Source organism: Ranitomeya imitator, chromosome 2 (genome assembly GCF_032444005.1).
Source record: "Ranitomeya imitator isolate aRanImi1 chromosome 2, aRanImi1.pri, whole genome shotgun sequence".
NCBI lineage: Eukaryota > Metazoa > Chordata > Amphibia > Anura > Dendrobatidae > Ranitomeya > Ranitomeya imitator.
Window position 1 is genome coordinate 178,832,247 of NC_091283.1, and position 27,531 is coordinate 178,859,777.

General features: G+C 42.1%; 1 protein-coding gene across 4 annotated transcripts in view; it reads left to right on the forward strand.

The window, feature by feature from the left end:
• The window catches only part of GPSM1 (G protein signaling modulator 1), a 314,757-nt gene that overhangs the window by 36,341 nt on the left and 250,885 nt on the right, over positions 1 to 27,531 (forward strand). The window contains exon 1 of one of the 4 annotated variants that reach the window (XM_069748156.1): positions 24,989 to 25,132. The exons of 2 other annotated variants lie outside the window; for them this stretch is intronic. In XM_069748156.1, the coding sequence (XP_069604257.1) occupies positions 25,032 to 25,132 (101 nt within the window). In that variant the 5' untranslated portion in view covers positions 24,989 to 25,031. Of the gene's footprint in view, positions 1 to 24,988; positions 25,133 to 27,531 lie in introns of those variants that run through there. One more of the 4 variants, XM_069748153.1, reaches the window with a different exon arrangement.

Below are 27,531 nucleotides of genomic sequence, written 5' to 3' on the forward strand. Positions count from 1 at the left end.
AAGTCTATTCATGTTGTTCCAAGGCCGCCTGATCATAACACTTCCCCCACCCAGGGAAGAGAGGCACTACTGTGAACAGCAGTACACCAACCCGACAGACAGGGTAACAAAGACAAGGGTAAACTGAAAACTCAACAACACAAAATACACACTCACATAGAACAGAGGTATTCAACAGGGTGTGTAGGGAGGGGGAAGATAGCAAACAGGGAAGGATAAAGAATTTCCAAGCTTACAAACCAGACAACAGTCGCTAATAAACTCCTCTAGCACGCCTTCTCAAAACCAGTGTCATGCAGCAAGTGCTAACTCTGACGAGGACTTGATAATCAAGCCCAGATTTTATAGGGAAAAAGTGGCTAACTGAGCACAGCTGAATATAGGAGTTTCCAATATGGCCGATTAACCCCTGTTCTGTTGGAAGAAATGAACACGTTTAATACACTGAAGTGCTTCTTCTCAGCGTAGTAGGAGCAACTAGATGCTGCGGTCTTCTGGCTCCGCTCCATTGCCGTAACCCCGTGACAGCTAGGTCCCAATTACTGTTTCTCATTTGTTCCAGAATTTCTTTGGATCACAGCATGATTTAGCTTTTGTGGATCTTTTCGTTTACTTTACTTTGTCAGGCAGGTTTTATTTAAGTGATTTCTTGATTGAAAATGTGTGGCAGTAATCAGGCCTGGGTGTGGCTAGGGATTTTGAACTTTCCAAAGATGTGATAAACCACAGTTAATTTTTGTTTTAAGGGGGGGGGGGGGAGCAATCACCTTTTCACACAGGGCCCTGTAGGTTTGGATTTCTTTTTCCCTTAATATAGACCTTCATTTAAAAACTGCATTTTGTGTTTTCTTTGTCTAATGTTATCCGAATATCTTGGGCATGCTCCAATAATGTGTTTCAGTCCCTGCAGCTGCATGTTTTGTGACTGTTAGGCAGCCGCAGCACATGATGGGATTGCCTATCAAACAGGCAAGCCCCGAATCATTCAGCCGCAAGTGCTCAAACATATTATTTGAGCGTGCCCAAACATATTATTTGAGCGTGCCCAAGATACTCAGAAAACATGTCATCCAAGCAAGTTCACTTATCACTTATATATATAATTTATATTTAATAGACACTGGGAAAACATCCAATCCAATTGGCTCTTTACCCGCTGTTTCATTAGAAATGCTGTAATGATAAAATGATAGCTTCTGTGTGAATCTTAGCAGTTGTACTAATTGCAAGGCAATTTAGATGCAATGTGTTTATATGTATAAGCAGAGAACATTTCCTTTTTTATATGGTAGGTAATTTTTTGATTGTTCTTATACTAACGATTCTTGACACAAGCATGCAATTTCACATTAATAGGTTTTAAGTCTTAGTTTCTCTGATTTTTCTTGTTGGTCACTTGGGTCCGGCGCCACTTACTGTTATTTAGTGATGACTTGTCATCTGGCACTGCACATTGAATGGTGCTGTGTATACATCCAGCAGCCTTAACCAATTGATGTGGATCTCCATTATTTCATATTAAAGACCTATTCTAATGGTAGGTCATCAATATTGTCTGCCCCTTTTAAATGGGAACTGCACTTTCAGCCATCTATGAATAATAGTGCAATTGAATATAATACACTTGTAACATATCTTATCAGAAACATATGTTTTTTTTTTCTGTCCACTTATTAGCCACTTCTTCCGAACCTCCTGAATTTATTCTCCACTATGGGAGGAGAGAAAATTCTCAAGTGCACTGTTTTGGTGTCAAGTGTGAGGTGACAAGTGGAGTAAAAGAACAAGAAGAGGAAGGCACAGATCATGCTGAGCTTTCTAACAAGTCTATTACCTCACCCCAAAGATGGATCCACATCTACACAGCTTAGTACTGCTGTGTAATGTCCTTCATGATGTTGTTGCTTTTGTCTGTGTGCTACTTAAGGAATGAATAGCAGTAATCCCTCTCTTATGTGCTGTGTATGGGAGACATCATAGCAGCTAGTTTCATCCCACCAGCTCGGTGTCCATAGCCAATTAAGAGATGTAGCCGTCAGAGCAACCAACTGGTGAAAATGCAGGATACAAATCATACTCCAATTCTAAACCCTGCTGCCTGACTAATCCACCTGTCCTCCTGCTATTCACCGGCCTCTCCCCTCTGTCAATCCCTGCACTGGCTCCCTATTACCTAGGGACTCCAGTTCAAAACCCTAACCATGGCATACAAAGCCATCCACAACCTGTTTCCTCCATACTTCTGTGAGCTCGTCTCCCAGTACTTTCCTGCATGCAACCTCTGATCCTCACAAGATCTCCTTCTCTTCTCCCCTCTTATCTCCTATTCCCACAGTCGAATACAAGATTTCTCCTGCACTCTGGAACCCTCTACCCCAATATATCAGACTCTCGCCTACTGTGGAAACTTTCAAAAAGAACCTGAAGACCTACCTCTTTCGACAAGCCTACAACCTGCAGTAACGACCAATCCACCAAACCGCTGCATGACCAGCTCTTCCCTCATCTCGTGTCCTCAACCATCCCTTGTAGATTGTGAGCCTTTTGTGGGAGGGTCCTCTATCCTCCTGTACTTTTATTGTTTAAGATTACTGTACTCCTCTTTATTATGTACACGCCTTTTCACATGTAAAGCGCCATGGAATAAATTGCGCTATAATCTATAGAATTGTCTAAGGGGCACTTTCATCTATTTGTTTGTAACTTCCGTAACAGAAATCCTGGGTGGCTGATTGGTCGCGGCCGGCCGCGATATTGGGGCGGGAGTTAAAGACTGCTTCACTTTTTACTATTGATGCTGCCTATGCAGCATCAATAGTAAAAACAGATAATGTTAAAAATAATAATAAAAAAAAACATTATATTCTCACCTTCCGGCGTCTGCGGCACCCTTTCCCGCTCCTCGCGACGCTCCGATCCCAAGAATGCATTGCGGCAATGACTCGAGATCATCTCGTGAGATGATGACGTGGGCTGTGTTATACACTACGTGGGCTGTGTTATACACTACGTGGGCTGTGTTATACACTACGTGGGCTGTTATATACTGCGTGGACTGTGCTTTATACTACATACATATTCTAGAATACCTGATGCGTTAGAATCGGGCCACCATCTAGTAATAATATAATTGCCTGAAATATTGTTTTTCATCACATACACATATGACAACTGAAAAGGTATTTAAAAGTTTAGTTACCCTTTACGTATGACATTGGAATTTATATAGGCTCTTGGATATTGATTGCAGTTAGAACTAACCCTGTAGAAAACCATTGTTTGCTTCTCTCATTCCCTAAAATAAGATAAATCCTGCCTTTGGAGTACATACAAGTCCAGGTCTGTCCCAAACTTTATACTCTAGCTTGCCTTACACTCTTCTTCAGCTGGTGGTTCCTCTTCATCAGCCTTCTGCCAGCATGATTGGTTCTATAATGCTTGCTTTCTTTTTCTTCTTAGCATGTGTTGCTACTGCCATTGTTCAAAGCCTTGCCTACCCTGAACTGAAACACTGTCCATGTTATTCCTAAGTCTAATTGCATAGGAGCAGAGAAAAAGACCCCACCGCCCCCCCCACTTCCTGTAAAGACAGCCCCGCCCCCACTTCCTCTAAAGAGAAAGCTCCGCCCCCACTTCCTGTCATTTATATCCATATCTCAGCTGCTTTTTTTTCCTTTTTTTAGACATCTAAAATATTTTTGTGCACTGTGGGAGCTTTAATGGTGGTCCTAGGTTCCCCATGTGCTCTGTTTATAACCGTGTGAACTGCATTGGGCGTTGACTTTGATTTCCTTTTTTCCAGCGTCTTGTCTTGCTTTTACATCAGTAAATCACTTGTACCGTTTTCCTGGCTTTTCCTCCCCAATTTGACAGTCACAATAGAGATGGGCCGTTTTTGGCTGAATTTCCATCAGTCTGCAGCTTCCCTACTTGCGGATCGAAACCTTTATGGTGTTCTGCATTGTAGACATTAATGGGATTGCCTTGAGGGTATCTGACTATTGTCAGCTGTGTCCTGCTCTGATGTGACACAGGTTGGCTGCCATGCTCTGGATGGCAATTTGCACTTTCTATTAGAAATTCCGCTTTTAGCCATGAATTGGCAGAATTACACAGTATCACAGCCATCTGCTGGGAGTACTTTTATACAGCACTCTGACTCCTGCCGGGCATGGAGGAACCTCCCGCTGCTCACCAGAAGCCTCTGCCTTTCACTTCACAGGGATTTTCTTTAAATAGATAGTGTTTATTTAATTAATCTTGTAAAGAAAATTATTACATAATTCCCTCTTTTTTACATGGTGGATTTAGCATAAGAAAACACCCCTTTTTCAGGACTAGTCATGCTTGTACTTGGTAATAATATTAAATAGATAATAATAATAATCTTTATTTTGATATAGTAATATAGTAATGAAACCTATTTGGGTGGGACGCACATGTATTCCATTTTTAATTGTTCCCCCTCCTTCATGCAACCTGTGTTATTGGTATATACACAGCTAACAGTGACCAACTAGTAAAGAGAGGAGAGAGCGGCTTACGGGATAAGGGGGAAGGAGACAATAAGTTTAGGTGGTGGGGGGTTGTGTCATCCCCGGTAGTGGTGAGGTGGCAGGGGAACACTACAGGCTTTCTTGAAGAGATGGGTTTTCAAGTGCCATCTGAAAGTTCTGAATGTCGTTGATAATCTGATGTGTTGGGGCACAAAATTCCAGAGGATGAGGGACACCCGGGAGAAGTTTTGGCAACGATTGGAGTGTGGAGGAGAGAAAAATGTCTTGGGAGGAGTGGAGATTGTGTTGGAAGATAACGGGAGATTAGTTTGTAGATACTATATATGCAGGAGACATATTTTGGATGGCTTTGTATGTCAGTGTTATTAGTTTGTACCGGATGTGTTGGGGAATTGGGAGATAATGAAAATATTTTCAGAGGGGAGAATCGGAGGAGTAGCGTGGAGAGAGGTGGATTATTCGGGCAGCGGAGTAAATGACGGACTGGAGAGGTGCCAGAGTGTTAGCAGGAAGGCTACAGATGGGGATATTGAAGTACAATGGCACACACTAACATTTTAGTAAATTCAGGGTTGAGAAAAGGATGGATTCTGGAAGTTGCTGTGATGTCTTCCATACACAGCAACACACTCAAAAGCGATTCCTCCTCTCATGCTTCTATACAGCACATGCCCAGGAACAGCAACAGCAACATGGAGGACATTTTACCGTAATGCTGAGAAATGTTGCTGTGAATCCAGCATTGGCGTGAAATAAAAACACTTACTAGAAAGCATCATCTTTGTGCATTTCCTTTCTTCCACTGCTTTTCCCTTCTACATAGACTGTACGTAGGCAGCTGTAATCTGATCCTGCAGTAATTTTTTTTTGTTTGTTTTAACTCCTTCATGACCCAGCCTATTTTGACCTTAAAGACCTTGCCGTTTTTTGCAATTCTGACCAGTGTCCCTTTATGAGGTAATAACTCAGGAACGCTTCAACGGATCCTAGCGGTTCTGAGATTGTTTTTTCGTGACATATTGGGCTTCATGTTAGTGGTAAATTTAGGTCAATAAATTCTGCGTTTATTTGTGATAAAAACGGAAATTTGGCGAAAATTTTGAAAATTTTGCAATTTTCACAATTTGAATTTTTATTCTGTTAAACCAGAGAGATATGTGACACAAAATAGTTAATAAATAACATTTCCCACATGTTTACTTTACATCAGCACAATTTTGGAAACAAAATTTTTTTTTGTTAGGAAGTTATAAGGGTTAAAATTTGACCAGCGATTTGTCATTTTTACAACGAAATTTACAAAACCATTTTTTTTTAGGGACCACCTCACATTTGAAGTCAGTTTGAGGGGTCTATATGGCTGAAAATACCCAAAAGTGACACCATTCTAAAAACTGCACCCCTCAAGGTACTCAAAACCACATTCAAGAAGTTTATTAACCCTTCAGGTGCTTCACAGCAGCAAAAGCAACATGGAAGGAAAAAATGAACATTTAACTTTTTAGTCACAAAAATTATCTTTTAGCAACAATTTTTTTATTTTCCCAATGGTAAAAGGAGAAACTGAACCACGAAAGTTGTTGTCCAATTTGTCCTGAGTACGCTGATACCTTATATGTGGGGGTAAACCACTGTTTGGGCGCACGGCAGGGCTTGGAAGGGAAGGAGCGCCATTTGACTTTTTGAATAAAAAATTGGCTCCACTCTTTAGCGGACACCATGTCGCGTTTGGATAGCTCCTGTGTGCCTAAACATTGGCGCTCCCCCACAAGTGACCCCATTTTGGAAACTAGACCCCCCAAGGAACTTATTTAGATGCCTAGTGAGCACTTTAAACCCTCAGGTGCTTCACAAATTGATCCGTAAAAATGAAAAAGTACTTTTTTTTCACAAAAAAATTATTTTCGCCTCAATTTTTTCATTTTCACATGGGCAGTAGGATAAAATGGATCATAAAATTTGTTGGGCAATTTCTCCCGAGTACGCCGATACCTCATATGTGGGGGTAAACCACTGTTTGGGCACTCGGCAGGGCTCGGAAGGGAAGGCGCGCCATTTGACTTTTTGAATGGAAAATTAGCTCCAATTGTTAGCGGACACCATGTCGCGTTTGGAGAGCCCCTGTGTGCCTAAACATTGGAGCTCCCCCACAAGTGACCCCATTTTGGAAACTAGACCAACCAGGAACTTATCTAAATGCATATTGAGCACTTTAAACCCCCAGGTGCTTCACAGAAGTTTATAACGCAGAGCCATGAAAATAAAAAATAATTTTTCTTTCCTCAAAAATGATTTTTTAGCCTGGAATTTCCTATTTTGCCAAGGATAATAGGAGAAATTGGACCCCAAGTATTGTTGTCCAGTTTGTCCTGAGTATGCTGATACCCCATATGAGGGGGTAAACCACTGTTTGGGCGCACGGCAGGGCTCGGAAGGGATGGCACGCCATTTGGCTTTTTAAATGGAAAATTAGCTCCAATCATTAGCGGACACCATGTCACGTTTGGAGAGCCCCTGTGTGCCTAAACATTGGAGATCCCCCAGAAATGACACCATTTTGGAAACTAGACCCCCAAAGGAACTAATCTAGATGTGTGGTGAGGACTTTGAACCCCCAAGTGCGTCACAGAAGTTTATAACGCAGAGCCATGAAAATAAAAAAAAAAATTATTTTCTCAAAAATGATCTTTTAGCCTGCAATTTTTTGTTTTCCCAAGGGTAACAGGAGAAATTTGACCCCAAAAGTTGTTGTCCAGTTTCTCCTGAGTACGCTGATACCCCATATGTGGGGGTAAACCACTGTTTGGGCACATGCCGAGGCTCGGAAGTGAAGTAGTGACGTTTTGAAATGCAGACTTTGATGGAATGCTCTGTGGGCGTCACGTTGCGTTTGCAGAGCCCCTGATGTGGCTTAACAGTAGAAACCCCCCACAAGTGACCCCATTTTGGAAACTAGACCCCGAAAGGAACTTATCTAGATGTGTGGTGAGCACTTTGAACCCCCAAGCGCTTCATAGAAGTTTATAATGCAGAGCCGTGAAAATAATAAATACGTTTTCTTTCCTCAAAAATAATTATTTAGCCCAGAATTTTTTATTTTCCCAAGGGTTACAGGAGAAATTGGACCACAAAAGTTGTTGTCCAGTTTCTCCTGAATACGCTGATACCCCATGAGTGGGGGTAAACCACTGTTTGGGCACACGTCGGGGCTCAGAAGGGAAGTAGTGACTTTTGAAATGCAGACTTTGATGGAATGGTCTACGGGTGTCACGTTGCGTTTGCAGAGCCCCTGGTGTGCCTAAACAGTAGAAACCCCCACAAGTGACCCCATTTTAGAAACTAGACCCCCCAAGGAACTTATCTAGATATGTGGTGAGCACTTTGAACCCCCAAGTGCTTCACAGACGTTTACAACGCAGAGCCGTGAAAATAAAAAATCATTTTTCTTTCCTCAAAAATTATGTTTTAGCAAGCATTTTTTTAGATTCACAAGGGTAACAGGAGAAATTGGACCCCAGTAATTGTTGCGCAGTTTGTCCTGAGTATGCTGGTACCCCATATGTGGGGGTAAACCACTGTTTGGGCACACGTCGGGGCTCAGAAGTGAGGGAGCACCATTTGACTTTTTGAATACGAGATTGGCTGGAATCAATGGTGGCGCCATGTTGCGTTTGGAGACCCCTGATGTGCCTAAACAGTGGTAACCCCTCAATTCTACCTCCAACACTAACCCCAACACACCCCTAACTCTAATCCCAACTGTAGCCATAACCCTAATCACAACCCTAACCGCAACACACCCCTAACCACAACCCTAACCCCAACACACCCCTAACCCTAACCACAACCCTAATTCCAACCCTAACCCTAAGGCTATGTGCCCACGTTGCGGATTCGTGTGAGATATTTCCGCACCATTTTTGAAAAATCCGCGGGTAAAAGGCACTGCGTTTTACCTGCGGATTTTCCGCGGATTTCCAGTGTTTTTTGTGCGGATTTCACCTGCGGATTCCTATTGAGGAACAGGTGTAAAACGCTGCGGAATCCGCACAAAGAATTGACATGCTGCGGAAAATACAACGCAGCGTTTCCGCGCGGTATTTTCCGCACCATGGGCACAGCGGATTTGGTTTTTCATATGTTTACATGGTACTGTAAACCTGATGGAACACTGCTGCGAATCCGCAGCCAAATCCGCACCGTCTGCACATAGCCTAATTCTAAAGGTATGTGCACACGCTGCGGAAAACGCTGCGGATCCGCAGCAGTTTCCCATGAGTTTACAGTTCAATGTAAACCTACGGGAAACAAAAATCGCTGTACACATGCTGCGGAAAAACTGCACGGAAACGCAGCGGTTTACATTCCGCAGCATGTCACTTCTTTTGTGCGGATTCCGCAGCGGTTTTACAACTGCTCCAATAGAAAATCGCAGTTGTAAAACCGCAGTGAAATGCGCAGAAAAAAACGCGGTAAATCCGCCATAAATCCGCAGCGGTTTAGCACTGCGGATTTATCAAATCCACAGCAGAAAAATCCGCAGAGGACCAGAATACGTGTGCACATACCGAAACCCTAACCCTAGCCCTAACCCTAGCCCTAACCCTAGCCCTAACCCTAGCCCTAACCCTAGCCCTAACCCTAGCCCTAACCCTAGCCCTAACCCTAGCCCTAACCCTAGCCCTAACCCTACCCCTAACCCTACCCTTAACCCTACCCCTAACCCTACCCCTAACCCTACCCCTAACCCTACCCCTAAACCCTACCCCTAACCCTAACCCTATTCTAACATTAGTGGAAAAAAAAAATTTCTTTATTTTTTTATTGTCCCTACCTATGGGGGTGACAAAGGGGGGGGGGGGGGGTCATTTATTATTTTTTTTATTTTGATCACTGAGATAGGTTATATCTCAGTGATCAATCTGTGATCAAAATGCACTTTGGAACGAATCTGCCGGCCGGCAGATTCGGCGGGCGCACTGCACATGCGCCCGCCATTTTGGAAAATGGCGGCGCCCAGGGAGAAGACGGACGGGACCCCGGCTGGATCGGTAAGTATGATGGGGTGGGGGGGGGGGATCGGCCATGGCTGGATTGTAATATTTCACCCGTTATAATAGGTGAAATATTACAAATCGCTCTGATTGGCAGTTTCACTTTCAGCAGCCAATCAGAGCGATCGTAGCCACGAGGGGGTGAAGCCACCCCCCCTGGGCTAAACTACCACTCCCCCTGTCCCTGCAGATCGGGTGAAATGGGAGTTAACCCTTTCACCCGATCTGCAGGGACGCGATCTTTCCATGACGCCGCATAGGCGTCATGGGTCGGAATGGCACCGACTTTCATGACGCCTACGTGGCGTCATGGGTCGGGAAGGGGTTAATAAAGTGAATGATGAGTACAGGAGGCAGGTGGAAGGAGAAGCCGGTCATAAGTGGAGAAAGAAGCAGATTTTGTACGCAAATTTTGTTGAATTGACAGTGACCAAACCCAATCCCATTGATAATGTGTGCAAACTGTAAAGCGCTGCGGAATATGTTAGCGCTATATAAAAATAAAGATTATTGTTTAATGGGAATGTCCTTTTTATGAGAAATGGGAGGACATGCAAGTAATACTTGGTTTTGTGCCACTTATCTTGGGGGGGCTACTGAGGTCAGTAATTGTCTACGGTAGTCACATGTTGCAGATGGGACATTTCCACAATGTAAACCATGTAAAAATGCAGGTTCATTGCCATGAATCTCTACATGGATAGAGATTAAAGAAACACTGTGGGGCAAGACATTCTTGTTTCTCTGTCATGAAGGATGAAATCAAAGAGAAAATTCCCGTGTCATACACTGACCCCTGAGGGCCTTCAGAAAACACTGTCACTGTACAACCACACGTGATGGAAAATGCTTATTTTGTTGCAGACTTCACTGCATTGCAAATAGTAAAATCCCTTGAGAAAATCTGCAGAATGAATTGATATTGCTTTCAGATCCACTGCAGCTCAATTTACGCACTGGAAGTTTTCCTTCAAGAGTGCATGGAAGTTGTTAAAATTGTATCCAATTTACTTTTTTTGTTTTTTGTTTTTTTTTTACATTCAAAGAACCCAGTGCAGCATATACGCTACCTGTGAACATACCGTAACCCATTAATATTTGCATGTAAATTACACCTCAACCGCAAATCCACTCACAGGGAACGCAATTTACTAAGCTTGTAAAACGCAGAAAACCTCTAAAATGTCAATAGACTCCAAGGTGACGACTATAACCAAAGGAAGAATGTTTGTAGCAGAGAGGCGGTAACTCTGGATATGTTGTGTCTGTTGGGGATGGTTGGTTTTACAAGGCCAACTTCTAGAAAGTCATTTCACTTTTAGCTCAGTGGGGAGTTGAGATTAATAGGAAACAATGTTGTTGGGGATTGGAAGAAAGGTAATGTAGGCTTTCCTCACACCCCCGACTCATCTCCTCCAGGAACTTTCCTACACAAGACCAAATCTGTAACTATGTGAAATTTAAGCTTGTCATTTACTCAAAGTGAAAGAAATTGCAGGGTAGAGATGTCTGTTACGCTACATTCTTCAGCCGATACAGGAAACCAAGGTCCTCTGAGCATTTATTTTTTATTTTTTGTCGAAGGGAGCTTTGGTTGTTTGGAATAGATACTTTTTCTCAAAATGACAGTCAAGAAGAAATAGGCTTTTTTATGGTTAGGCTTGGAGGCACTTTAAATGGGTTGAACATCTATTACCTGTCTATGTTTGAGTGCCCAGTGATCAGAGATTTATCACCTATCACTATGACAGGAGTCCTGCATCATCCACTGTCTGAGGATCATGGGCCTAACTATTGAAGTGGAGCTACAGAAATAGCTGAAGAACCAAAAACAGCACAGCGAGGTCAAAAATACTCTGTTGTAAAGAAGTCACAGTAAATGAGCAAGTGCTAGTCAAAAAATGAAAAAAGTACAGGGTATTTAGTTAATACGTTTTTTTGCAAAAAAAAATGTACGTTAAGCTGCTCCGCCAATTGCCAAGGTATACCCATAATAGAGCAGTCCTAACTAATGTATATAATCCCTATCTGATGTATTTAAAAACCTGATCATCTGTATAGTACCTGTATAAGCAGGGTTCAGAGAGAAAATATCCATGTGGACATGCAGGATGGAACAGCTTTAGTGCAAATGGCCTACAGAGGAGTGGTGGACTCCCCAGTCTTGTAGAAACAAGAGAACAATTATAGAACCAAAAACACATGGGCTACTTGCACAGTGAACAAGCCTGTAGAAACCTGTTCACACCACCAAGAAATTTGAAGACACAAAAAGAGCACAAAAAAACATTAACTAAATACCCTGTACTTTTTTCATTTTTTGACTAGCACTTGCTCATTTACTGTGACTTCTTTACAACAGAGTATTTTTGACCTCGCTGTGCTCTTTTTGTGTCTTCAAGAAATAGCTGAAGAGCAGCTGATGTACATTGTTTCCATATCTCCCATTAGTTTCTATGGGAGCCTCACCGTAGCTCGGCCGCTTTTGACTGTTTCCGTTGATCCAACTCCATGGTGGGGGCTGGATGTTCCTGTTTCAACCATGAAGGACTGAAATGGGACTATCCCTATAAATGAATTAGCCCCACATATCCCAGCTGATAGGTGACAAATGCCCATTGTGGAAAGACCAAACTTGAGCATCAACCTTGGACCATTGCTTGTAGATCTTACCGTTTTTTTCATTCTCTTATGACTAGAATATCACTTTGCACAGATTAACCAATATGGATGTCAAGAGTTTTTCTACTGCATTTATCTGTAAATCTTAAAGAAAATGTAGTTCCTGCAGATATGTATGTTATTTGCATGTGACCATGCGAATACGCTGTAATTGCCTTCTTGCATGTTCTAGAAATGATGCCACTCATGTCAGTGGGTTGTGTTAGTATTTTTGCTCAGACCTATTCGAGTGATATGTTCCTTAGCTATTTTTTATTTTAGGAAAGAAGCCCATTTTTCCTGTCTGATGTAAAGGACCCCTAGAAATAAGCTGCAATATAGTCACTCAGCTACTCGCTTTCCCAGCTCTACTGCTGGTACAATGAGTCCATTGTTAGCAGCTATATAGAAACTATAAACTCAGAAATGAATGAGCGTGAACACAAGAAAGATAGAGCACTGATAGCACCTGCAGACTGACATATAGCCATGGAGTTAAAGGACTTGTCCACCTTAGAAACCCATTTTATATACCCTATTAAGTAATTCTGAGTTTATAGAGGGCATAGGAGTCTCCTGTTTAGAATCTTCATTTCTTGACCGGAGAAGAGCGCTGTTACAAAAGAACATCTCTCGCTCTCCAGGACCTGTCCCGTCCTGCAACACAGACAATCCTTTCATAATAATGGGCACAGTATAATACCTTACGTTACCTCTCCCTGTGGGGTCGCTGCCAGAAAATTGAACAGGTGCTGCCAGCTTTCTCCATACATAACAGCTGATAACTGGGATTCCAGCATGGGGACACTTTGTGATCCACCTGTTATCAAGGGACCCTTCTAACTTTATTTTTGCTCTCACAGGCTGATGGCTAAATGGGGCAAAGTTTCACAGGGCACAGTTTATAGCTTTACCACACCTGGTCTCCTGGTGGAGAAATTGTAGTGGAGAATGGCTTCTGCTGAAGCTTCTTGCATAATGGCCGGAATCAGGTCTAAACTGAATTATGGTATATGTGTTTTCTGAAGAACGTTGCATTTTTTTTTTAGCTGCGTTTTTTATGCAGAAAAAGTGCAGCATTTTAAAGTAACAGTAAAATAAACATTTCTAAAATCTTATTAGCATGGTGCTTTTTTCCTTTAATTTGATTTGTGTTGCATTTTATAGAAAAGGGCAACAAGTCAATTCTTTCAGCATTTCTTCACATTGAGATTTAAACAGGTTACGGTAGTTACAACAATTGATCTAAAAGCACATAAATAACAAAAGCTAATAAAAGTTGAAGACATTTCTGCTATGGTTTTCTGGTCATAGTGTGCATTTTTCATGGCGAATAATATGCACCAAAAACTTAGTGTGAGCATACCCTTATATAGAAGTAGAAAGGAAGGATGATGGATGAAGGATAAGTAAGTGCACAACGAGAGGGAGGGAGGGAGGGGGAGCCCAAACACTAGGGAAATGGGGGAGTGAAGACCCCTAGGCAGATCTAAAGTCACCCTGTCTGCCCTAAACGTCCCTATATAGGTTCTGCACCTATCGCTGAGCAGGAACCTAATCCCTGCCTGACCCTAGCGATAGGCCCTGGTTAGGGAGAGGACAGGGTGTGCACTAGTCAATCCCCAATACAACTAGAGACAGAGGGATGACAAACGAGGGGAACACTTAGCTTGAAAATACAACCGAGATGTCACGCCAGAAATACTCCGAGTCTTCTGATAAGGCACTAACCGACTGTCTACTTCTAACTAGACAGAGACAAGTATGAGCTAACACCAGCAACATGCTGCAGACGCTGAATGAATTTAAGCCTTCCGCCAGGTGTTTAATTAGCAGCAGAAGGTGGAGGTAACTTTTGGGTCCTAAAGGGAGAGGGATATCGCTCCACAACAGAGATAAAAAAAAATTCAAGAAGGAGCTTGAGCTAATCGCAAAGACCTTCTACAGCTGGATCCAGGATGACTGACACACCCGTGACAGATACTAAGGGGACGTGGGAGTTTTTCCCTTTCTGTATTTAGTATTAAAATGAAACTGAACCTTTAACAAACTTTGCATAAATCAATATTACATGCTATTTTAAGAAGCTTTGTAATATTCATTACCTGGTACTTTGTGTTTTCTAACTGTTTAAGAAGGATAATGGATGGTTTGAAAACCCTTGTGCAAGTATGTTAGCACAGCTGAAAACAGTTTGACTGATTAGAGAACCTATAAACCTGACCTTCCTTTGAGCTAGTTGAGAATCTGGAGCATTACATTTGTTGGATCCATTAAACTCTCAAAATGGCCACAAAAAAAAGTTTCATGTGAAACTTGACAGTCTATTCTTGTTCTTAGAAATGAAGGCTATTCCATGCGAGAAATTGCCAAGAAACTGAAGATTTCCTACAACGGTGTGTACTACTCCCTTCAGAGGAGAGCACAAACCGGCTCTAACCAGAGTAGAAAGAGAAGTGGGAGGCCCCGCTGCACAACTGAGCACCAAGCACATTAGAGTCTGTAGTTTGAGAAATTGACGCCTCACAGGTCCTCAACTGGCAGCTTCATTAAGTAGTACGCGCAAAACGCCAGTGTCAACGTCTACAGTGAAGAGGCGACTCCGGGATGCTGGCCTTCTGGGCAGAGTGGCAAAGAAAATGCCATATCTGAGACTGGCTAATAAAAGGAAAAGATTAATATGAGCAAAATAACACAGATATTGGACAGAGGAAGTTTGGAAAAAATGTTATGGACAGATGAATCCAAGTTTGAGGTGTTTGGATCACACCGAAGAATATTTGTGAGTCGCAGAACAGCTGAAATGTGATAGTCTGGGGTTGCTTTGATGCTGGTAACGTGGGAGATTTGTACAAGGTAAGAAGGATATTGAATAAGGAAGGCTATCACTCCATTTTGCAACGCCATGCTATACCTGTGGACAGTGCTTGATTGGAGCCAATTTCATCCTACAACAGGACAATGACCCAAAGCACACCTCCAAATTATGCAAGAACTATTTAGGGAAGAAGCAGGCAGCTGGTATTCTATCTGTAATGGAGCGGCCAACGCAGTCACCAGATCTCAGCCCCATTGAGCTGTTGTGGGAGCAGCTTAGCCGTGTGGTGCAAAAAGTGCCCCTCAAGCCAAACCAACTTGTGGATAGGCTTCTGGAAGCATGGGGTGAAATTTCTCTAGATTACCTCTGCAAATTAACTGCTAGAATGCCAAAGGTCTGCAATGCTGGAATTGCTGCAAATGGAGCATTCTTTGACAAAAGCAAAGTTTGAAGGAGAAAATTATTTCAAATAAAAATCTTTTTTTCGAACCTTGTCAATGTCTGGACTAGATTTTCAATTCATTTGGCAACTCATTTGATTAATAAAAGTATGAGTTTTCATGGAAAACACAAAATTGTCTGGGTGACCCTAAACTTTTGAACAGTAGTGTATCTTATCAGAGAAATCTGATTTCCCACTTATCTGTCTCTTCTACTCTTCTCTGCTGAACTTATCATCCACTCTGAAAAACCAGCTCAAATCTGAAGTCGAAATACCAGTCAACCGTGGTGTTATGTGACACAGCCCATTATACTATGTGGAGAGCAGGACAGAGAAGCAGAAGGTGGAGATAGGGTAGAGAAGGAGACACAAGCTTTCTAACAAGTCTTTTACCTCACATGAGAGCTTGATTCACATCCACACATGTCAGTATTTTAGTATAATGTCCTCCCTACCCTTTTATTTCTCTCTGGGTGCTAAAAAGGGAGGAAGAACAACAATCAATGTGTGTTGTGCATCTCAGAGATCACAGCGGCTAGTCTACCACAAGATCAGAATGGATTGCAAATTAAGAGAGTGCATACCCCTTTAAACTGAAATCTGATGTGGCCATAAACATATTGATACAGGGCTGTTACTAGCTATTTTTCAGGACTTTGATATTGATGGCATATTAAAGCGGAGAACATGTGATTTTCAGTGGTGGATGTCAAACTGTCGGACCCTGTAGATCACCAGAAGGCAGGAACCAGCAAGAGCCTCATCCCCTTCGTTGTATAGGTCACGTCTGCACCGTTTTGCTAATATCTCCAATGAAAATTACCGCCGTTATCTTGGCAAGATTGTGAGCAGACACTTTAATGGTTGTTTATGCCAATAATCTCTTCTATGGTTATATTTACTTGTCAGGATTGATTATTAATGCTCTAATTAATGTCTGATAGGAGCTGAAAGCATGACACACAATTAAACTGCAATTGTCGCCTTGGATTTGAAGCATTATACATCAGGAATCATTTCTCTGAAACTTCTTCATGGATCTCATTTAATTTGTAATATACTAGTGATTCCAATTAATCCATACCACAAAAAACCACCATAAATCCAGGGCATCTGAACTAGGAAATACTATCACAACGCTGAAAAAGACCAGTATATAATGCCAGTATCAAAAAACATGAAATTTTATTAAACATAAATACACAGATTAAAATCACAAAGCAAGGTAACTACAACGAAAGCAGGGATCAAGCCACTCTTAGTATATAACTGATACCAGATCTAGTAAAGTGCCTACAGTACTAATAGTTTACAAAAAAACTTGTGTCCGCAATGCTAAAAACTATCCAGTGTAGGGGCACCATATATAGCCCTAGTAACTAACTAATAGCATTGACATAAAGAGAACACACATAACATAAGTAGGCACTTACATATAATCCTATCTTTGTGTGGCGTCCCTGCCGCCCCAATGCACGTTTCGCTTCTTCGTCAGGAGGCGTGCGTTGGGGAGGGGTGGACCTGTTTTTAAAGCACAGCCAGCCAATCATCTATCTATGCCGCGTAACTCCGGTGCGACCGCACAGCTGCTATGAGCCCGTCTGAGAGTCTGTTTCCGGGATTCCGATTGCGCACGCGCCGCCGACACCACTCGTCACTGAGACGCATGGGTTCGCGGCCGTGGAGCGCAAGCCAACATGGTCCGTCACAGCGTGACGGCGCATGCGCGAGTCTCCAAATGGCCACTCCTCCAGGCATCTGAGAGCGGGGCAACCACGCGTGCGCTGAAACTCCGCAACCAGAACGTGAGTAAGTGAAAATGAACATACAACAACATCAATACGATACTGCAACATCTGTGTCGTGTGATTTATCAAAAGGTTATATACACAAACTTCCAGATGAGTACATATAAACTACATTTTAATGAAACAAAGTGCATAGTGCAGAAAGTGCCCTACATGTATATATTACAACATACTGACAACTACCTATTGCTACTCAAATTGCCAAAGAAAAATTGCTAATAATAAAAGGTTGTATACACAAACTTCTAAATGAGTACATGCCTCTTTCACACTTCAGTTATTTGGCGTCAGTCTAAAACCGCCATTTTCGTCAAATAACGGATCCGTCATTTTTTTTGACGGATCCGTTATTTTCCCATAGACTTGCATTAGTGACGGATTGTGACGGATGGTCGTCCGTTCCATCCGCCATGCGACGGATCCGTCGAAATTTGGCGGACGTTTTCTGAAAATAGACGGACATTGTAACGTTTTTTGTCAACGCCGAAATGGCGGATCGCGACGGATCCATCGCGTCCGCCATTCCATAGAATGGGCGCCTATGGGCGACGGATCCGCCGCAACCGTTTTTTCGGCGGATCCGTCGCCCCAATCCGTTTTTTCAATTGCGCATGCTCCAAAAAGTAGATACTTCTCCCAGACAACCCCCAAGTAACTGATCCGTCAAAAAAACGGATCCGTTAGAACCGTTTTCGCAACAATTGTGACGGATCCGTCAATCCGTCACTATGTCGGTAGTGACTGACGCCAAATAACTGAAGTGTGAAAGAGGCCTACCCTGCATTTTAATGAAACAAAGTGTATAGTGCAAAAAGTGCCCTGCATATATATATTACAAACTACTGATAACTAACTATTGCTGTTCAAATTGCCAAAGCAAGGATGCCAATACACTAAAAACCCCCCGAAACAGAATTTGTTAATATATGCATAATTGAACCCAAAAATATGAGTCCAATTACATACCCATACTACATACATAATAATGAACAATTATTATATTAAGTGGAAAAAATTGTTGTGAAACACCAGTAGGTCATTACTATGCCCCTACACCAAGACATAATGACATGACATCAACATAGTAATTGTACACATGTTAAGTGCAGAGTGTATACACGTTCATGTTTTGGTGTCCATTCTAATCAAATTATTCAGAAATCTTTCGGATACTCCTCCCAGGTAGACAAGCAGCACAGATATATTCAAAGAGTACGATAACGACGATCGGGCCCCGCCATACTTCATTTCTCCAGATAAATAATTTAAACTACTACGAAACTAGAGTAAAAGAAAAACAAAATTAATAATCACACCATTAAAAACATAAGAACATAACAAAACATAAACCACCCCCCCCCCCAACCCACTAAAATCCAAATACCAATTCAGAGAAAAGAACTAAAACCAAAGTTCTCGTTGAGGCCTAATGGTGCAACTGTCTGGAGCCGGTAAATCCACCTGCTCTCGATTTGCGCAAGTTTCTTAAACAGATCCCCTCCTCTCTGTCCCATTGATACCTGATCAATAGCCTTCAGAATGTGTTTACTGGCATCAGAGTTGTGGCACTCCTTAAAATGTTTTGGCAGGGTTTTTAGGGGTTCATCGGGACGCATTGTCTTGGACTTCTCAATGTCCCTTATGTGCTCCCTAACCCTGATTTTAAATTCTCTGGTAGTCATGCCAATATAGATCTTTGCACACGGGCATTGGGCATAATATATAACTCCAGAGGATGAACAGGTTAGTCTGTGCCAGATTTTAAAGCTGCGTGTACCCTCGGAATTACTGAACTCCTTAGATTTTACTAAGTTCCTACACGCTTTGCACAACCCACAAGGAAAAAAACCTTGTGAAAAATTCTGCACCGTAACATTAGTACTGTTGGCCATGGGAGCATAATGGCTCTGAACCAGGAAATCCCGAAGGTTTCTACTTCTTTTTGCCGTTATTAGTGGCCTTGCTGGAATTTCTTTACATAAAATGGGATCCATTTCTAACACTCTCCAGTGTCTTTTAAAGATGTCAGTCAATTGATCCCATTGATTATTGTATGTCGTTATTAATCGAATCTGTTGGGACTCACCATTTTGCCGTACAGAAGGTTTATAGAGCAAGTCATCCCTCGAAGCTTCTTTTGCCCTGTGGTAGCCATGGCGAATAGAGCGATGGCTATAACCTCTTTCCCGGAACCTGGAATACAAGTCCCTTGATTGCTTCTGAAAATCTCTTTCCGTAGAACATATCCTTTTAATCCTAAGGTGTTGCCCAATAGGAATTCCTCGGATTGTTGATTGTAGATGGGATGATTTCGCATGGAGTAGAGTGTTCGTGGCCGTTGGTTTGCGATACACATCCGTGTATACCACTCCATCTTCAGTCACCTGTATATCAACATCCAAGAAATTCACATGGCGGCCATATTGATAGGTGAGCTTAATGTTTATATTGTTGTCATTTAGATCATCCATCAGACATTTCAATTCACCTATGGAGCCCTCCCAGACAAACCATATGTCATCGATATATCGAATCCAATGATGTATTTTGTCACTGTGTCTGGGAGGGTTACTTTGACGGACCATGTTGGCTTGCGCTCCACGGCCGCGAACCCATGCATCTCAGTGACGAGTGGTGTCGGCGGCGCGTGCGCAATCGGAATCCCGGAAACAGACTCTCAGACGGGCTCATAGCAGCTGTGCGGTCGCACCGGAGTTACGCGGCATAGATAGATGATTGGCTGGCTGTGCTTTAAAAACAGGTCCACCCCTCCCCAACGCACGCCTCCTGACGAAGAAGCGAAACGTGCGTTGGGGCGGCAGGGACGCCACACAAAGATAGGATTATATGTAAGTGCCTACTTATGTTATGTGTGTTCTCTTTATGTCAATGCTATTAGTTAGTTACTAGGGCTATATATGGTGCCCCTACACTGGATAGTTTTTAGCATTGCGGACACAAGTTTTTTTGTAAACTATTAGTACTGTAGGCACTTTACTAGATCTGGTATCAGTTATATACTAAGAGTGGCTTGATCCCTGCTTTCGTTGTAGTTACCTTGCTTTGTGATTTTAATCTGTATTTATGTTTAATAAAATTTCATGTTTTTTGATACTGGCATTATATACTGGTCTTTTTCAGCGTTGTGATTCCAATTAATGTACCTTTTTTTTATGTCCCATAATTACCGAGGAACCCTAAAAAATGTAATAAAGTGAAGTATTTTATCCGTAGTATTGCAATATTATACCGTATCACCTGTACTAAAGAGAAACCTCTGTTCCTGAATATCTACACTGCTTAGGCCGGTATCCTACATCCCCACAGCCTGGATGCCCGGACTGGCTGTCGGTCTCATGGCCCAAACTTGACAGCCTCCAATGTGCCTATTTGGGTTTGGGTCAGACTACTGGAGATCCTCAGAATGGGATCCTGGAGTTCTAAGAACGGGGCTCCTGTCCAGAATGGAGTGGGGATGTGAATACCCAGCCTCCACTCCATTCATTGTCTATGGCACTGGGGAGCAGAGTGCTCTGCTATTTCTATCACTCTCATACAGTCCATTCAGGTCAGACCACCAGCAATCTGAAAGTTATCTTTTGTTTTTTTTACCCTTTATGCTCTTGATACAGCTTTTACCCCCCATCAATGTTTGATTGCAAAGCCTTCCAGCAGTCAGAGAGATGGCAAGTTTCACATGAGTATTTTTAATTTCCTTTTGTTCGTATGTTGGAAGGAAAAAAACAAAATTAAGCCTTTTAGACAACATAAAGGCTCTGAGCTCTTATACAGCAGAGATGAACGACTTCATTGTCGGAGAAATAAATTAAAAGTATTCTGGAGGCGAAAATCATTTTTTACTGCAGTTTTGAGAAAAGGCTTACTTTTATGAATTCAGTAGGGGAGCATTTCAGGAACCAAGACAGTGACTAATGGGCTGCCCAATTATTATATTATAGAGAGCAGGTACACGTTTGTATGGGTGCAATCAGAATTTGTGAACAGATGAGTCCTGCATTCAGAGGAAATAAAAAATGACCCTAGGCCCTCGTACTGCTGTCATCATCCAGAGCCGTAGGTCGGGGTACGGTGCTCACTGTGATGCTACACTTCGGAGACCCCCTCTTCTAGAGTTCTCCCCACTTCTATTGACGCTGTGTTACTTCACGGCTTTGGATAATTTGGAGGTTGTATGGACTGTAGTTGTAACACAACCTTGTGTATGTTTTTCATATTTTGTAAGCCAAAATTTGGGATCACTGTGCTTTTTTATTTTTTTTTTTTGTTTGAAAAAGCAAGTGCAGTTATATTTAGACTTTCTCCGCCATTTGTGCTCCTGCCTTCCTGTGTATTGGACAGGAAGGAGCTGACAGGTATATTGGCTCCTTTTTGTAGCCAGTCTCGCTAATAGTCTTCCTGCCACCCACTCGTACCTCTCTCTGACAGGGCAGTTACTACAGACAATGCCTCACTCTCTGTGCTAAATATATCATGTGCTTTTTTTTACCTTTGTTTGTTGCATAGCTGACCCTAGTGTCAAAATGACATTGTGACCATACAAAACCAGAAGGGGAGTATTCTCCTATTCCAACCTCTTGTTTTTCCTCATCCTAGAAGAGCGTCCTATAAAGCTTCGTCCTGTGATCTTTCCATTATAGAAAATTTAGGAAGAGGCCATCAGAGAGGAGCGAGGGGGTAAGTGCAGCGCTCACAGAGCCCTTGTTACATTTGCCACATACCACACGGTCTGGATGCTTTCTACACAGACAATAGAGCATTTGTTACAGATGGAAAGAAAGCAAATCTTACATTTGCCAGTTACGACCAATTATCTCACGAGACGGAGATTGTTCCTGTTCTGTTTTATAGTTGGCATTCGCTTCTATAATTATAGATTTCACTTGCCATCTCTTTGTATAATGATTGCACTGCAGAAAAGGGCAATTTGTGAGCTCATCCTCTCCACAACATTTCTATAAATGTTCAGCAGACGACCGTTTTTTACTCCACTCCCACCATAAACATGTATGCTTAGCATGTGGTCAGCTGAAATGGGATTTACAGAAAAAAACAAAGCAACAGAGCGCAGGGAACGGGTTGATCAAATTGTAAAAAAAAAAAACAACAACCCTATATTCTCCTCTGTAATTCTCTGCCACTTTGGAGGCATTGGCCATTGTCTGCTCACTTTTTCCTGCAGTGATTATGTGGTGTATATTAATTATGTGAGCGCTGCAGTCAATCACTTCCCTTAGCGGTGATGCTGGCATGTAACCGATGAGGCCAGAGATTGAATATAGCAGACACACAAATGTTGTATGGCATGTTCATGCTTCAGGACCTGACCGTAGCATAGGGGAATTTAACAAGTGAGCATTTTCTTTTTTAATTTATACTATTTTCTGCAATTTTCTAAAATGGATTGTTTGTGATTTTTAAGTCGAGTGCTTCAGTAAAAGAGCTGTCTAATTTTGTGTTTTCAAGAGCATACCCCTCCTTTGCTGCCCTTATTGTATGCCAAGGGACAGTGGGCTCCTTATGGTTGACAGCTCAGACCAGCATCACTATAGATTGTAGAGGGAGCTGGCAATGAGCCTCATCGGGATTGGTTGCAGAGGGAGCCGGCAATGAGCAGCATCACTGATGGATTGCAGAGGGAGCCGGCAATGAGCAGCATCGCTGATAGATTACAGAGGGAGCCGGCAATGAGCAGCATCGCTGATAGATTACAGAGGGAGCCGGCAATGAGCAGCATCGCTGATAGATTACAGAGGGAGCCGGCAATGAGCAGCATCGCTGATAGATTACAGAGGGAGCCGGCAATGAGCAGCATCGCTGATAGATTACAGAGGGAGCCGGCAATGAGCAGCATCGCTGATAGATTACAGAGGGAGCCGGCAATGAGCAGCATCGCTGATAGATTACAGAGGGAGCCGGCAATGAGCAGCATCGCTGATAGATTACAGAGGGAGCCGGCAATGAGCAGCATCGCTGATAGATTACAGAGGGAGCCGGCAATGAGCAGCATCGCTGATAGATTAGAGGGAGCCGGCAATGAGCAGCATCGCTGATAGATTACAGAGGGAGCCGGCAATGAGCAGCATCGCTGATGGATTACAGAGGGAGCCGCAATGAGCAGCATCGCTGATAGATTACAGAGGGAGCCGGCAATGAGCAGCATCGCTGATAGATTACAGAGGGAGCCGGCAATGAGCAGCATCGCTGATAGATTACAGAGGGAGCCGGCAATGAGCAGCATCGCTGATAGATTACAGAGCAGTAGAATTAAAAACCTTCATTTTTGACAATAGTGAAACATTAATAAGTAAATTTAAGTGTTTTTTTTGTTTTGTTTTTTGTTTTTCTACAAGCAATTTTCAGTTGGACCCATTTTATTTTAGGAGCTAAGCTAATCCCTTTAAAATGTTTTCTCTTTAAAAACAAATCTAGTTTATAAAGATGTTATCACATTGTCCAACATAGGAAAACAAGCGGCTTGTGTTTTTCTCATAGACGTCCTGCCAAAAACCCTCTATCTGTGCATGGCTTACAACTGTATTCTCTTTGGCCCTGTCACTCTGGAACAGAGGTACTTGAAAAGCAGTTGTGATTTTACACATAGGAGAGAGAAAATGACTTAAGATCTGTATTTAAATGGCTTCTATCTGTCACTTGCTGCCAGAGGATCAGATCTCCTCTCCAACATTGAAGTCTACAGGGACGGACAGCTGTTATATTGGTGAGACAGGGCAGGAAAAGGCTGCATGGCTTAATAACCCGCTACTGAGGGACCCCGAGGCCAAAGCCCTCTGTCTGGATAGAGCTTCACTTTTAACGCTTTACAACCTACACTGTACAGCTTGAGATATGAAGTAATTAACGCACTTTATTCTTGGATCCTCTGACAAAACTTATTACAATACTAGACTTGTATGTCATGATCAGTGACACACTAAGTTCTGTATAGAAATCTCCCAAACTTTAACCTCTTAGGGCCTGAGAGTTTTTTTGCTCTTTGTTTTTCTTCTTGCCCTTTACCAAGAGCTACAACTTTATTTTATATTTTTCTAGTTGCCATATAATAATAATAATAATAATTCAAAATAAAAAAAAAACCAAGCAAACTGTGAAATGATAAATAATCCAACTATTTTTTTTTTTTCTTGGTGAGGCTGTTTTTCTGGTATTCAGTGTGTAATAAAATTCACGTAGTAGCATGACTCTCCACATCAGTATGATTACATCAAATTTTGGGGGACGCTCACCTTATTAAATAAATATTTTTAATATTTCATTAGCTCAGGCGGTTATGCAGACGCATTAACAATTATGCTATCTTTTACATTTTGCTATTTCCGTTGGAGGAAAGAGAGAGTAACCTTTAGCGTTTTATATTTTGAGGGTTTTATATATTATGTTCATTTTTTTTTAGATTTTTAATTAGTAGTTTTAGGGGACCTTGAATCTACGATTTGCTGATCCTCTATGCAATACATTTCAATGCCACAATACTATACATTGTCTGTGTGCTCAATGCAGTTTGAGTGACACACCTGCTAATAGCACCTCACCCTCCAGCAAAACATACATCTAGAAAGGAGGTAGTTGTCCCGACCTGCAGATATGATCTCACTGAAAGGCGTTCTGTCAGTCCAACTTCCATGGGTGGAAATTGGAGTTTCAAATGCAGCATATGCCGCCAATGCTTCACACGGCACGGTGGGCTGCAGGATGCCTCCGTTTTGGACTTGTAGGAGCTTTAAACATATTAAATGGCAATGGAGGCTTTGTAGGTGCTTTCGTTCTGCAAAAGAGACTATGTGCGTGTACAGGTAAGGGAACACGGTAGCTTTCTCGAATACTTTCTTATGATACTTAGCTGTTTTATGCAACAATTTTTATAGGAAATCAGCCTAGTTGGCATTCGGGCCCCAATACAGAATTAGTAGCAGGGCCCTCTCTTGCCTCCTTAACCCCTTACCCCCTCTTGCTATCTACCATTTATTATACTGATGGTTTTTTTTTCATTCAGCCTCTTTAACCCCTTCCAATATGTGTATTGAGCAAGCTCAGGAGCTGAACCAACTCTATACTCAGCAGATGGCAGCTGTGTTATACATTCAGCACCTGCCGCTAACAGAAGGAACCAGAGCTAGCTCTGATCGCTGCTGTTTAACCCTTTAAAATGCCTTAATCTGTCTCTAGAAGAAGAAAATCTGGAGAGCAAATAAAGCGCAAATAGGGTGTTAACTGGTTAAAAACATGGGGTGCATCGGGGAGAGGTACGCTTACTTTGTTTTGTTGCAACTAAGCAACATGTAAAAAGCATGGATCCGCTGCTGCAGGACACGGGTCCAGAGACCGAGGACAATGGTGGAACAGGATGTTTGTGTCCAAATCTGCGCTGCTGATAAAGATGAATGAATGGTGGACAGTATTCTTCAAAGCTTTATTTCAAACAGGTTAATATTCAACGTGTTTCGAGGTCATGTGTTACCCAGTAAGGTTTTGTCCTGAGGAAGAGGTCCTGCATAACCTCGAAACATGTTGACTATTAACCTGTTTTAAATAAAGCTTTGAAGAATATTGTCCGCCATTCATCTTTATCAGCTGCGCAGATTTGGACACATACACCCTGTTCCAACATTAGTCTGTCTCTGGCACTGGCGTTTAAATGGAACGATTGTAAGCTGCAATAGTTCTATTGCCCACTCGGTGTCTGCAGGCCAACATCGCCACCATCTTGGTGCTCCTAGGAAGGGAGCTGTAATTGCACTATATGCTGAACTACTCAAAGAATTGCAGATTATAATACAAGTGATCAAGTAATCGTAGGTTGAACACCCCATAGGGAACCAAACAGTAAAGTATAAATAAGAAAAAAAAAAAGTTTAATTAACCCTCCTTTTACTAATTAAATAAACACATTTTGGTATTGTCAAGTAAAAGTCCGATATTTCAAAATCTTAAGATTTAGCCCATAATGTAAACGCCGGGAAAACTTTTTTGAAACGACAAAATTATTTTTCTGTTACGCTTCGCTTCCTACCCCATTCCTCTGAAAATTCCAATACAAAGTGATTAAAAAAAGCGGTAATATTTACCCCAAAATAATATAAATAAAAACTACATCTCTGCATGTAAAAAGAAGCCCTCGCACAGCTCCATTGATGAAAAATAAAAAAATGTAGGGGGTCTCCAAATATAGCGACACAAGCAAAATTTTATTTTCTAAATTTTTTTTCACCTATATAAATGAAAACGCGACATGTTGGATATCACCATAAGCGTACTGACCTAAAGAATCATGTATCCAGCTTTTTGTTTTTTTACCACACTTGGAAGCAAGAACCCCTCCAAAAAAAAAAAACAATGGTGGAATTGATTTATCCATACTACAGTCATGGCCAAAATTTTTGAGAATGACACCAAAATTATATTTTCACATGATCTGCTGCCCTCTGGTTTTTATTAGTGTTTGTCTGATGTTTATATCACATACAGAAATATAATTGCAATCATATTATGAGTACCAATAGGTTATATTGACAGTTAGAATGAGTTAATGCAGCAAGTCAATATTTGCAGTGTTGACCCTTCTTCTTCAAGACCTCTGCAATTCTCCCTGGCATGCTCTCAATCAACTTCTGGACCAAACCCTGACTGATAGCAGTCCATTCTTGCATAATCAATGCTTGCATTTTGCCAGAATTTGTTGATTTTTGTTTGTCCACCTGTCTCTTGATGATTGACCACAAGTTCTCAATGGGATTAAGATCTGGGGAGTTTCCAGGCCATGGACTCAAAATCTCTGTTTTGTTCCATGAGCCATTTAGTTATCACCTTTGCTTTATGGCAAGGTGCTCCATCATGCTGGAAAAGGCATTGTTGGGCGCCAAACTGCTCTTGGACGGTTGGGAGAAGTTTGCTCTTGGAGGACATTCTGGTACCATTCTTTATTCATGGCTGTGTTTTTAGGCAAGACTGTGAGTGAGCCGATTCCCTTGGCTGAGAAGCAACCCCACACATGAATGGTTTCAGGATGCTTTACAGTTGGCATGAGACAAGACTGGTGGAGGCGCTCCTCTTCTTCTCCGAATTAGCTGTTTTCCAGATGTCCCAAACAATCGAAAAGGGATTCATCAGAGAAAATGACTTTGCCCCAGTCCTCAGCAGTCCACTCCCTGTACCTTCTGCAGAATATCAGTCGGTCCCTGATGTTTTTTCTGGA